This window comes from Heptranchias perlo, chromosome 9 (genome assembly GCF_035084215.1).
Source record: "Heptranchias perlo isolate sHepPer1 chromosome 9, sHepPer1.hap1, whole genome shotgun sequence".
Classification (NCBI taxonomy): Eukaryota; Metazoa; Chordata; class Chondrichthyes; order Hexanchiformes; family Hexanchidae; genus Heptranchias; species Heptranchias perlo.
This window is the reverse complement of record NC_090333.1, coordinates 50302081-50316378: the sequence shown is the minus strand read 5'-3', so window position 1 is coordinate 50316378 and position 14298 is coordinate 50302081. Positions and strand designations below refer to the sequence as shown.

General features: G+C 39.3%; 1 protein-coding gene across 3 annotated transcripts in view; it reads left to right on the top strand.

Annotated features, from left to right (window-relative positions):
- dnajc6 (DnaJ (Hsp40) homolog, subfamily C, member 6) overlaps window positions 1–14298 on the top strand; it is a 110413-nt gene that overhangs the window by 37165 nt on the left and 58950 nt on the right. For all 3 annotated transcript variants that reach the window (XM_067990386.1, XM_067990385.1, XM_067990384.1), the window contains exon 2: window positions 6461–6599. In XM_067990386.1, the coding sequence (XP_067846487.1) occupies window positions 6461–6599 (139 nt within the window). The remainder of the gene's footprint in view (window positions 1–6460; window positions 6600–14298) is intronic.

Sequence of the window (14298 nt, the reverse complement as noted above, 5' to 3'; positions counted from 1 at the left end):
TCCTATTTCTATACTCACTAGCACGTGGCACTGGGAGTAATCCAGAGATTACTACCTTTTGAGGTCCTGCTTTTTAACTTCCCTAGTTCCTGAAACTCTAGCTGCAGGACCTCATCCCTTTTCTTTCCCATGTCGTTGGTACCCACGTGGACCGTGACTTCTGGCTGTTCCCCTTTCCTCCGCAGAATGTTCTGCATCCTCTCCGTGATGTCTTTTTTACCCTGACACCAGGGAGGCACCACACCATGTGGGACTCAAGTTGACGGTCACAGAAACGCATGTCTGTCCCCCTGACTATCGAATCCCCTATGATTACTGCACTTCATTGTGCGTCCGTGTGGTCCTTTGCCCCATGGTTCCATGCTCAGGACTGCACTCCTTCGAGGTGTCGTCACCCTCACTGGTATTCAATGCTGAATACCAGTGTGTGAGTGGCACACACCCAGAAGATTCCTGCTTTGCCTGCCTCTTCCTACCCTTTCAGATGGCCACCCACTTGCTATCCTGAACTCTCTGTGGCTGCGGGGTCACCACCTCCTGGAACGTACAATCCAGGCAACCTTCAACCTCCCTAATGCTCTGCAGTGACTCCAACTGCCCCACAAGCTCAGAAACCCTCAGATTGCACTCAAGCAACTGGAGGCATTTCTTGCACATGCGGCCCTCCAGGACACATGAAGCGTCCTGAAGTTCCCACATGGCGCAAGAATTGCAGGCAGTGGGTCTCAGCTGCCCGTCCATTATATTTAGAAACCTTTTTTTTCTAAACTCCCTGTAGATACTCTTATTATTAATTGACTTACTGTTTACTTACCCTGATTATCCTACCCTTTTATTCCAGGTCTCTGAGCTCTTCATCTCTGTTCACTGTCCTTCCTCCTCTACACCTAACTCCCCCCTCACCAAATTCTCAAGTTCCCACTCTACTCGCAATCCACTCCGTTCACTCTGTGCTTCACCAGTATGGATATCTGTGTCCCACACCCCAGGCATGCTTGTAGGGGCAGTTTGTGCTGTGGGTCATGCACATTAGGATGTGGGTTGAGACTGTCCAATCTCATTTCATGGAGTCAGGAGAGTGAACAGATGTTCAATCCATCAGTCTATAATGAAATCTAGGTTTCAAGGAAAGGTCTCTGCTAACCCACTGCATCATCCTTTACTGTAAAATATATTTTAAATATAAGTACAAGGAAAAATTGGCCATTAAGTTTGGTTGAAGGCATTGCATATGCTAATTGAAATGCTGCTCTGGAAACTCTGATCATTGATGGAACATTTAGGCCAAACTGTGTTTTAAAGGGGTTCTATTTTTCTTCACATATTTTCACCAATCTTTGAGTTTAATAAATCAAATGTGATGAGGCAACTTGTATCAAATAGCATTGTGAAAATGACAAGTGTCTGCTCCGGTTTTTCCTCCGATCCTGACTGTCTCTTTGAGTGCTGCAAGGTTGGATGCCTCTGATCTTTTATTATATACATATATTTCTTAGTTTCATCTAAAGGAGTTGGATTTAACTGTATGTAATGACCTTTTTTTTGTATCAGAGTGATGGACAACTGCATAACCCTTACACACAAACTGACTTTGTCTCCTTTCTAAGCATTCTTTTGATAACCTTTTGCACATTTTTTTGTACGATTGTTTAAGTTTCTTTAGTGCCCCTGAGATACTGTTTAAATTCTTAAGCAGAGAAAGTTTTTTGGTTATAGAATTCCAGGATGTAAGCAGTATAGCTTTCACAAAGAGAAAAATGAATAAAACATTCCGTATAACTAATTTTAAATGAAACTTTTTATGTCTGGTTGGATTTGCTCTATGCAAGTTGTAGAAATAAAGGATTAATTGTCGTATCTTGAGACTACATGTAAATAGTTCTTTGTAATGTAGGTTCTAGCATTTTTCAGTCAATGTTTTGTGTTTTTCATTTGCTTGTTGAGTCAAGTTGCCCAATATTTTTGAAAGTGGAATCCTAATTGGGTGATGTGCCCAAACTGTCTGTTGCTTGAGGATTACTCGAGAATACTGCACCACAGTGTGAGGGGATGTGCGCCTTTGTCTTTGAAGGACAGTGCCTTCAACCATGCATTGCCCTTTAAGTAGTGCAGTGGAGTGTCAGCCTAGATTATAAATTGAAACTCTGGTATGAGGTTTGAATCCACAACCTCCTGACTCAGAGTGAGTGTGTTACCAATTAAGCCAAGCTGATGGGTAATTTGCTTTCAAACATTTTCATAGTGACACTATAGGTAGTGGCCATATAGGTCATGTTAGTTTGAAGGGCTGTTGCCTTTCCTTTGGAAAAGAAGAGTGCACATCATTTATATCATATAATCATATGTAAATGATGTGATTTTATGTTTGCTATTTATGTCACATGTTTGCAAATAAGTGATAAAAATTTGCATTCCATAAGGTTTCATAATAAATAGTGCTTATTCCAAATTTCAGGCAGGTGTTTGATACTTAGTGCTGTAAATTCTTTGATAGCTCAACAGGACACCATTTTATTCAAGGTCTACGGTCCGAAACCATGTCTTGCTCTAGGGGTACTCTTGGGAATGTGACAATACACAACCCAGGAGCAATGGAATGCTGGACCATCTCTGTGACTTTTCCACAAGTGAGTTAATTTTAATCACATAACCTTTGCATAGGGAAGTGCGTGTGCTTGTAGTGGCCGCATGTGCGGGGTTAAAACTACAGGATCAATAGTTCCACTAAAACACCATACAAGTTAATTCACTTAGAATTTTCACTTCCTGATTGATATGCTTTGAACTTAATTAGTGTTAATTGTATGATTTATATCAGTGTTGATTGTATTTAGGTGGTGGGTATCAATTGGGGAGTCTCTTGTATCCTTTTTATAGGAAAGCTTATCTAGGGTGCGGTGTATGTCCAAGGGGAATCTCCTATGAATAAAAGCTTGGAAACAACTGAAGACCAGGCTCTAGTATTCTATCCTTCACCACATGACCATCTGTTTATAACATGAGGTAGCCACTTACTAATTGAGGTGAATGCTAATCTTACAGACCATTATCAACATGTCTATACACATTACTTTGGGGTAGTTCTAGTCTGACTTCATTGTGAATTGGTGTGTGCACATGTTTTGTTGTGCCAGTATAAACTAACATCATTACTTGCATCTTCTACATTACTTTTGGGTTGTTGCAGTGGTATGAGGGAAGAGAAGAGAAGAGACTGGTCCATTTTTCAAAATGGTTGCAATACTTTTTCCTCCATACTAAGGAACAAGATAAGTGACCATTGGGTGCAACTTTTTAATATATATTTTAACAAAGCCAAGAAAATTATTAATTAGGTGAGGAGAAAATAATTAATAATTTGAATTAAATAATCCTCAATTAGTGACTTAGATACACATGCAAGGGGAGCATTTAAATTCTAATTTGAGTAATAAAGATGTGCTGTTTTTTATTTTTTAATTCATGTATAAGTCCTCCATTTCTGCTCTGTAGCTTTGATATTGGTCGACCATTCCTCTCCATTGGCTGAAAGGGTAGGTAACAACATCCCCTCTATCAATACTACTTTTGAACTTGGATGCTGTTTCTATGTTAAAGGTGCTATTTTAAATCAAGTTGTTGGTCTGGTGACTATTTCCTACCCTTTATTTGACACCACCTCACTGCAGTAAAATCAGGACTTCAGCTTGGGGGAATTGAACCTGTACATCCTATTGCTAACCTTTTTAAAGGGGTAAAAAGCAGACTAATTATGATGACCGTTAGATGTATAGTCTCAAAGTAAATATTAGTTTTCTTAATTTTCCTGTAAGACAATGACATTGGGATACTATAACATGAAGACAGCTGTAAACTTGTCAAAGTTCAACTTGTACTCATCTAGCCTGTACAGATATCTTCTCAGCATAATTTTCTCATTTTATTCTTCATGTTTCATAAGTATGTAAAGAATGAGAAATTACCATTCAGCCCAAAACAGAAGTCTACTTTTACAACTGACAATGTACAATCTATCTGATCAAGGAATCTGCCTCACCCATTTAATCTCCTGAGGGAAAATTCTGCAAACATTCTCTACTTCTGTGCCAAGATAGTTGAGTAAAATGCCACATTATCTCCCAGAAAATGCAGGAAACACTCATTATATTAGGTAGCATCTGTGGAGAGAACAGGTGAGTTGACATTTTGGATGTGGACCTGAAATATTAACTCATCAGTTTTCCCACCATTGCTGACTGACCTTATTGTTTTTGGCATTTTCTGTTTTTGTTTCAGATTTTCAACATCTTACAGTATTTTGCTTTGGTTTACATTATTTACCTGAACTTAGCTGTGGCTCAGTGGTAGCATTCTCACCCGTCAGAAGGTTGAGGGTTCAAGTCCCACTCCATAGACTTGAACACAAAATCTAAGCTGACACTCCAGTGCAGTACTGAGGGAATGCTGCACTGTCAGAGTTGCTGTCTTTCAGATGAGGCATTGAACTGAGGCCCCGCTTGCCCCCTCAGCTGGACATGAAAGATCCCAGCGCACTATTTTAAAGAAGAGCAGGCAAGTTCTCCCCGGTGTCCTGGCCAATATTTATCCCTCAACCAACATCACAAAAGAAACACATTATCCGGTCAGTATCACGTTGCTGTTTGTGGGACCTTGCTATGTGCAAATTGGCTGCAACAGTGAATACATTTCAAAAGTACTTCATTGGATGTAAAGAGCTTTGGGATGTCCTTAGGTCGCGAAAGGCACTATATATAAATGCAAGTTCGTTCTTTGAATTTGTAAATTCTGAGTCTGAGCAGCTGCTTTCCACAGATGATACTTTCCACACTACCAAGCTTCTAACCCGCTAATCCACACAGATTAATTGAAGATTTTAGTTGCTAATTTCTTGAAAAATGTTCATGTGGTACTTAATTTGGAAATTTTTCATCAAATGCATGTATTTAAAGTTTGGAGTTAATAATAGCTAATAGTGTGGAAAGTCTGGTGATGTGTCATTTGACTTTTCAAATGACAATAAATGTCTGTCATTTACACCAAAAATAAACTTGTCGAGTGGGTTGTAGGATCAGAATGTTTTCTGTTTTTTATGGAGCTAGTGCTGTGAACTCTCATTGACTAAAGTCATGATTTTAGTGACTATTATGCATGTCTGTGCTATTGCATTGTCTTATCAAAAGTGCTAATTGTAAGTTGAAAACACATCAAGATAGCACTTGCATGTAAGTTGAAGACTGAATATTTTGTTTTCTTGAGGTTTTAATTTTTATTATTGAAATTTAACTACCGAAGCAGGGGCATTGCTACACCGTGATTGAATCAGTCAAATTCAGTTATTACATTGGATTCTGGGATTTTTACCTGTGTTTTGGGATCGCATTCTGCAATTTTGTCTATTTACGATTAGTCATTTGGTTTATAGTGACTGAATAAGTCTAATTTTTAATTACATTAGATTATGGGACTTGTAACTGCTGTTTTTTTGGAATCTAATTCAATGATTCCCTTTTTTTCTGTGAACATCAGTGGCCTTGATTCAAGCAGTTTTGCACTGTAAAATTGATGTCCCACCAGGAGCTAGTTTGGGATTGTCACACACTTATTTCACTTCCAGCCTGCAGGAGGAACACTTTATCCTATCAAACTGGAATGTATTTGAACACAGGTTGGAGAGGTGACAGGACAGGGTCATAACCCATTGCACCACCCAGTACCCCCTCAAATTATAGTATAGAACACTCAGCCTTAAGTACATGCAATATTTAATAGAATATGTGGATGCTCTTAAATAGTCAAAGGAAATCCATAGCTCAGAGCTTATTTTAGATTGTTGCATAAATAGGGTAATGCTTTATACCTTTGGAGTGGTGGCCCAGCTACAACTGAAGGGCAATATATATCTTGATAAAGTATTATTCTCTGTTTAACCAACTTAATTAAAAAGTATTGGGATGACTATTAAGAAGAATTGCTATTGTTGATGGTCTTGATAAATGTGGAGGTATTCAAAAAAAAATATAGGAACTAAATCTTTGAGGCTGTTATTCCTGATAGTTAAGACTCCCTAAATTTCTCAATTAAAAAAATTTACATTTTTCCTTAATTTATTTTGTGCTTTCAACATTTTCACTGATTCTATAGCAATTTCTTTCTATTTCTTTTACTGCTGTTATTCATCATAGAATATTACAACAGGTGTTTTTCCTCACTTTAGCCACCTAGACTAATCCCACTCTTCTTGTTCCCCAATTTGTCAAGCAACTGTTTAATTACCTTTTTAAAAGAATTTGTGGATTCTGCTTCAACACCAGTTTGTGGCAAGGAATTCCAAATTCTAACCATCTCCTGTATAAAGAAACGCTTTTAACATCTCTGTAATGACTTGGACTTTACCTGTATTGCATGAACTGGATTTTTAACTTATGATATTACTGTATTGATCCATTTGCTGCTTTACTAGGTACCTCCTCTCCAGATATGGAACCAACCTTTGGGGGAGGGCTGCTGGATATGGTAAAAGGAGGAGCTGGACGACTCTTCAGCAACTTAAAGGACAACCTGAAAGACACCTCCTCAAAGGTGATACAGTCTGTAGCCAGGTAAGCTGTTGGGAGAAAAACTGCAGTAGAAATGCATGCAGCCCCTCTATTGCAGCGTAGGCTACGCTACAATTCCTAGGAATGGGTTTTGGTAATCTACCAGACAGCAAATGAGTTGAAGCTGAAGTATTGATGACCTGCATGATTGTAGCCTTATGTAAGCTACAAATGTCAATAAGTCTGAAAACAAATGGTTGGACATGTAATTGTGCTTACATTATTGATCATCATTATGTTCATTTGTTGAATAACTTTGTGAGTAACAGCACCGTGTGTGTGTAAAATCATTGTATAGATATTTACGTAATTAAGATCTTGTCATGTGTGTGTCCCGCTTGCTTTTCGGGTGTGAGGAAAGTGCCTGACCTCTTCGTAGGGCGTGAGGAAAGTGCTTGAAATATCTATAGGGTGCAGTTTAGAGAAAGTATGTCCGCAGGATGCGGGGAAGGCGTCTGACAAGCTGTGAATCGTGCTAATTTCACATTCACTAAAAAGCTACTAAAACTTGAACATTTAGAAACACAGGGTGCACTTCACTATCACAAAAACAAATTCCCATTCACACGTAAAGGAACTAATCATATTCTTGATTTTTTTTCCAAAGTTCATTGACCTACCATATTTTTCCCCACTCACTATATATTACAAAGAATGTACAGCACAGAAACAGGTCATTTGGCCCAACGGGTCATGCCCATGCTTATGCTCCATGTGAGCCGCCTCCTACCCTTCTTCATCGAACCCTATCAACATCTACTTCCATTCCCTTCTCGCTCATGTGTTTATCTAGCTTCCCCTTAAATGCATCTATGCTAGTCACCTCAACTACTCCTTGTGGTAGTGAGTTCCACACTCTGGGTGAAGAAATTTCTCCTGAATTCCCTATTGGATTTGTTAGTGACTATCTTATATTTGTGGCCCCTAGTTCTGGTCTCCCTGCAAATGGAAATATCTTCTCTACGTTTGCCCTATCAAATCCTTTTACAATCTTAAAGACTTCTATCGGCTCACCCCTCAGTCTTCTCTTTTCTAGAGAAAAGAATCCCAGCCTACTCAATCTTTCTTGATAGATTTACTGGGATGATATCAGAACCTTTCTTGCACCTTTTCCAGTGCCTGTATACCCTTTCTATAGTGTGGAGACCAGAACTGTTCACAGTACTCCAAGTGTGGTCTAACCAAGGTTCTGTACAAGTTTTGCATAACTTCTCTGCTTTTCAATTCTATCCCTCTAAAAATGAACCCTAGTGCTTGGTTTGCTTTTTTATGTGGGACTTATTAACCTGTGTCACTACTTTTGGTGATTTGTGTATCTGTACCCCTAAATCTCTCTGCTCCTCTACCCCGTTTAAACTCTTATTTTCCAAGGAGTATGTGGCCTCTTTATTATTCTTACCAAAATGTGCCACCTCATACTTGACTATATTGAAGTTTATTAATGTCTTCCTATATATTGTCGCAGTCCTCCCCAGTATTAACTATACCCTCCAATTTGGTGTCGTTCCAAATTTTGAAATTGTACTTCCGACTCCCGAGTCCAAATCATTTATGTATATGGTGAACAGCAGTGTCCCAGCACCGATCCTTGTGGAACACCACTTCCTACCCTTTGCCAGTTTGAGTAACTACCTTTAACCCCATCTCTCTCTCTTCTGTTTTGTAGCCAGCTTGCTATCCATTCAGTTACTTGTTCCCTGACTCCACATGTTCTGACCTTAGTCATGAGTCTACTATGCAATATCTTCTTCTCAAAGGCTTTTTGAAAATCCAAATATCACATCTATTGCATTGCCCTTGTCTATACTTTCTGTTACCTCTTCAAAGAATTCAGTAAGGTTGGTCAAGCATGACCTTCCGTTTTGAAATCTGTGTTGACTATTCTTAATTATATTTTCGGTTTCTTGATGATTTTCTATTACATCTTTGAGTATGGATTCCATTATCTTTCCTACCACTGATGCTAAGCTAATTGGTCTATAGTTCCCTGGACTTGTTCTATCTCCCTTTTTAAATATAGGAATCACATTAGCTGTCCGCCAGTTCTCTGGCACTATTCCCTTTTCTAAAGAATTTTTATATATGTGATAGTGCCTCTGCTATCTCTTGCTTAACTTCTTTTAGTATGCACTGATGCAATCCATCTGGATCAGGGGTTTTATCCTCTCTCTAAGTTTGATTAGTTTATCAATTATCTCCCCCCTTTCTATCGTAAATGTCTTCATATCTTTTTTGATCTCTTCTTCTAATGTCATGCCCACCTTGTTAGTCTCCCTGGTAAATTTTGAGGCAAAGTAATTATTTAATATTTCTGCTATTTCGCTGCCATTGCCTTTGAGTTTATCATGTGTATCCCTTAGTGGCCCTATCCTGATTTTTCTTTTGTTACTTATGTTTCTGTAGAATACTTCACTTTTTTCGATATTCCTTGATGAAGTTAATTTCATGGCATTTTGCCTTCCTGATTTTTTTTTACTTCTTTCCTAACCTTTTTGTATTCCCTTTTGTCAACCTCTCCTTTATTGTTTATGTACTTAGTGTATGTCTTTTTCTTTAGTTTCAATTTTGCCCTTATTTCTTTAGCTTGGATGAGTGCAGCTCCCAACAACACTCAAGAAGCTCGACACCATCCAAGGTAAAGCAGCCCGCTTGATTGGCACCCCATCCACCACCCTAAACATTCACTCCCTTCACCACCGGCGCACTGTGGCTGCAGTGTGTATCATCCACAGGATGCACTGCAGCAACTCGCTAAGGCTTCTTCGACAGCACCTCTCAAACCCGCGACCTCTACCATCTAGAAGGACAAGAGCAGCAGGCACATGGGAACAACACCACCTGCACGTTCCCCTCCAAGTCACACACCATCCCGACTTGGAAATATATCGCCGTTCCTTCATTGTCGCTGGGTCAAAATCCTGGAACTCCCTTCCTAACAGCACTGTGGGAGAACCGTCACCACACGGACTGCAGCGGTTCAAGAAGGCGGCTCACCACCACCTTCTCGAGGGCAATTAGGGATGGGCAATAAATGCTGGCCTCGCCAGCGACGCCCACATCCCGTGAACGAATAAAAAAAAAAGTCATCCATGGTATGTCATTACTGGCTAGTTTGTTCTTTTTAGTGGGACGTATTTCTCCTGGACTCCATTGATCACCGTTCTAAATGTTTACCACTACTGTTTTATTTATATATTTCTAAAAATAAAATTTATAACATAAACCCATCTTAATTTCTACAGTGCTGAGGGGGGGGAAAAGTCAGAAAATGTACCCATTCCATCTGCTAATACCTCTGTTATATTTTGGGTTTTTGTGCTTGATATTTTCGCTGGTTCTCCCATAAATGGACCTTGTGTCCCCTACGATCCAGAGTGCATCTTTTTTCAGCCCAATATTTAGGTTAACAATAGCATGACCTAGGGATCGTAACAAAGAACCATTACTTTGTCCAGTTGGCAGACTGAGTCTCAAGCTCTGAATAAACAAATGGTTTTATTTACATAATACAGGTGAATGAACAATAAACTGTGCCAAACAGTAAATCATGCATTTCTCTACTCCTTGATATATAACTATTAAAGATGCCATTCATTTAACTTCTTGCGACTTGGTACAGGCTAGTTTTTGGAAATAAGCTTAATTATTCTGCCTGATACGAAACATTAAGCACCAAGCTCTCTGGCTGCTGGCTGAAGATCTGACATTGACTGTCAACTCCTTTCTCGGGCAAGCTTACCACAGACATATTACTGAACCCCTTTGAAGTTCTATAGAACATAAGGCAATATCTGACTGCATCTCTGATAATTACATTAGATCATGAGACATCCATCGATATTCAATGGATAACCAACCTTTGAAAATGGCGAAGAATTTTGTGATTGAGTATAGTGGCTCTAATCAATTAAACAGTTAACATCTCAGTCAACCCATTATTCTGGCTTTGGAAATCTGCACCTTGGTTCACCTTTCCAGCAAATCTTTCTGAGGCATTTCTGTTGAGAAATACTTTTGTCGCCTTGAGTGTTAACCCCTTACAATCTATTTCTAGAAATTCAAAATACAAGTTAAAAGTTCAACACAGAACGTAAGTGTTCGTCACAACCTCCAGCAAACTGCCCTTGCATAGCTATTCTGTCTCTTGGACCTTGAGATTCCCTACTGCTCCATTCAAGTAACTTTGAGCTGTGCCTTGTCCTGGTGTGCTTCTTGTCCCTGCACAGCACAATCTGAGAGGTCAGAGCCCCTTGCTTCTCTCTTTTGCCTCTCAGTGGCACACTTGCATGTAGTCACAATGTTTCCCGTCTTCTGCATGTGCCTGATTACTAGTTTCCCAGCCTTCTGTGCATGCATAACCTCCAGCTATGGGAGATCCATTGTTCGGTAATAAATTTTTATCAGATCGTTGAAAGCGAAGAGTTTCAAGTACACCGACTTTTAAGCTTAAGCTGTGAAAGAACGTCTGGGGATCATAACACTAAATAAAGAATATTTTCCTGTGTAGAATTAACCAGTTGATGGAAAAAAACATTTATCAGTATAATAGTTCATAAATATTTGGGATGTCACTTGTATGGAAAAATGGAAGTGTTTACGAAAATGAGGGACTAGTTGGTGAGTAATTTGCTGCTATAGGATCAATTAGTGTGTCTGGTGTTTCTGAGTACAGAACAGCAGTGCAGATTAAATGAAGATTATGAAACAATGCACAAATCACACTAATATAAATACATCAATAGATGCTTCTTTACACAACGCACTGCTCCTCCTCTGTGCCTCCAGGTGTCTGTAAGCAATGTCACATAAGACATAATAGTATATCTATAAAACTATTTTACTGTGTTCGATGTTTAGATAGGGAGATTAACTCGGTGGTGAAACCATTCCTTTTATTGCATTCTTCATGTCTCTTCATTTATTTTCATTTTTACTGTGCTTTTCTTTTGTCTGCTGTTATTGTTCTCTCTGCTAATCCTGAAGGTGGGGACTCTTCCTGTGATATATTTCTACTAGTACCAGCAGTCCTCTGGTACCTTAAGGAAGTGGTTATTCTTCAAATCTGATGCTAGACTATGAGTTGGTATGTTGTACAATCATGTGGGTATGTTGGCCAAGCCAATCCTGTTCCCATTTGACATCTACATGTATATTTTCCAGCAAGGTTCACTGGATAGAGATTAGGAATGGGATTAGCTTTAGCTACCCCTTGGCCGGTGGGTTATGGAAACCAATTGTAACTCTTCAATTGCTACCATGGATCTATGAGTTTCTTGGTTGATCCTTAAACCTCTGTGTCACGTATCAGGAATTTTGATTTTTTTTTCTTCTTTGGAAAGGATTTTAGGAATGAATTATGTTTAAGTTCTGTGTTTTAAAGCAAATAGTTTCTTTTTAAAAAAAAAAAGCCTCAAACTGCAGGTATTAAAGTTGTGTATTAAAGTTAGATGAGCCACTTTGTGCAATGTAATAGCTCACTGTCTACTTCAGAAAGAGACAGTGAGAATCAGTTGCCTCATCCCAGACTCTTGATAAGCCATAAAGGTCACTATTTATATTGAGGAGAGGTAGCTGGTTTTATTGACTGGTCCACTGGTGAATTACTGGTGAAGTCAGAGGAACAGCCCTCCTGCTTGCTGTGAATACAGGAAAAAAGAGAGAACAAAGGAGCACAAGAGGGGTCAGTTTGTCAGTCAGTCAGCCAGGTCTGGGGAGGAAGCCTGGCCCAGTGAGAGGAAACTTGGTCACTTCAAACCCAGCACTGATTAGGATCAAAAGACTGGCCAGGATAGCTTAAGCAAGTCTGCTTTTAAAAAAAAAAGGGTGGTTTTTAAAAAAATTTCTTGTTTCGAGTCCGTTGAATCAAGGTGAGATTTGATTACATTTGTTACTCTGTATGCGCACTTGCAGTCTCTAAAATAAAGCAGTTTAATAATTCACATCTGACCATGTCTCACTAAAATGTTAGCAAATCTTCGGAAAGATTGGAGTGATGCTCATGAGGCATAAAATTCAATTCAAATCTCAAGACTTCTGTTGTTACTCCTCTGGGTTATGCTATCATATAATTACTTACTGGGCAGTACAGGCACACTCCTGAATACAAGATTATTGGGCTGCTTATGGAAGTAAACAGCACTGCTGTACCCAAAGAATATCTAAGGCAGACCCAAAACATGTAGCATGCTGGTTAGAACACTTGCTGCTCACTCACTTTAGTAACCTGGGTTGTCAGAGCTTGACTTATTGAGAAATTGCAACGAGATCTTGATAAATTGGGCCAGTGGGCCGATGAATGGCAGATGGAGTTTAATTTAGATAAATGTGAGTTGATGCATTTTGATAGATCGAATCGGGCCAGGACCTACTCCGTTAATGGTAGGGCGTTGGGGAGAGTTATAGAACAAAGAGATCTAGGAGTACAGGTTCATAGCTCCTTGAAAGTGGAGTCACAGGTGGATAGGGTAGTGAAGAAGGCATTCGGCATGCTTGGTTTCATTGGTCAGAACATTGAATACAGGAGTTGGGATGTCTTGTTGAAGTTGTACAAGACATTAGTTAGGCCACACTTGGAATACTGTGTACAGTTCTGGTCACCCCATTATAGAAAGGATATTATTAAACTAGAAAGAGTGCAGAAAAGATTTACTAGGATGCTACCGGGACTTGATGGTTTGACTTATAGGGAGAGGTTAGATAGACTGGGACTTTTTTCCCTGGAGAGTAGGAGGTTAAGGGGTGATCTTATGGAAGTCTATAAAATAATGAGGGGCATAGATAAGGTAGATAGTCAAAACCTTTTCCCAAAGGTAGGGAAGTCTATAACGAGGGGACATAGATTTAAGGTGAGAGGGGAGAGATACAAAAGGGTCCAGAGGGGCAATTTTTTCACTCAAAGGGTGGTGAGTGTCTGGAACGAGCTGCCAGAGGCAGTAGTAGAGGCGGGTACAATTTTGTCTTTTGAAAAGCATTTGGACAGTTACATGGGTAAGATGGGTATAGAGGGATATGGGCCAAGTGCAGGCAATTGGGACTAGCTTAGTGGTATAAACTGGGCGACATGGACATGTTGGGCCGAAGGGCCTGTTTCCATGTTGTAAACTTCTATGATTCTATAAATATTTCTAAATGCCAATAATTGAGAACTCCTGTTTTCTAAGTTATTAATGACTTCCTTTTCATTATTAAAATGAAAATAATTGTGGATGGGAGTGATAAGGAGAACCAGAAATTAAAAGAGAACAATGCATTTTAGAATGAGGCAAAAAATCTCAGCCATGGAGATTCTACTCTTCATTTAAAATAATTAATTTTCTTGAAAGGAAACCTAAATAGTGACTAAAACAGAATAAATCAGCTGACATCCGGAACACAAATTTAAAAAAAAAACAGATCTCCAGCTCTTCCAATGGCTTGAAGTAAAGGCACTGACTGCAGTGGTATTGAGCCATAGAGACTAGAAATTTTTCAGTATTGATCTCTGGTTAGTGCTCAGCCAACATGGCAGTAGAGGCACTAAAGGGAAAACCAGCCAAGGTGTCTCTTCCTGATTGTTTTCCAATGACTGCCAGAATCAATATCTTCCCCCTAACCAGCATTATGCCTCCTATTATTCTGTGACGGAAAGAAAAATCAAAGTTTAAATTATATAGAGGTAGAATTTATTTCCCAGCATCCCTAGCTGGTTGATCTGGTTGCTGAC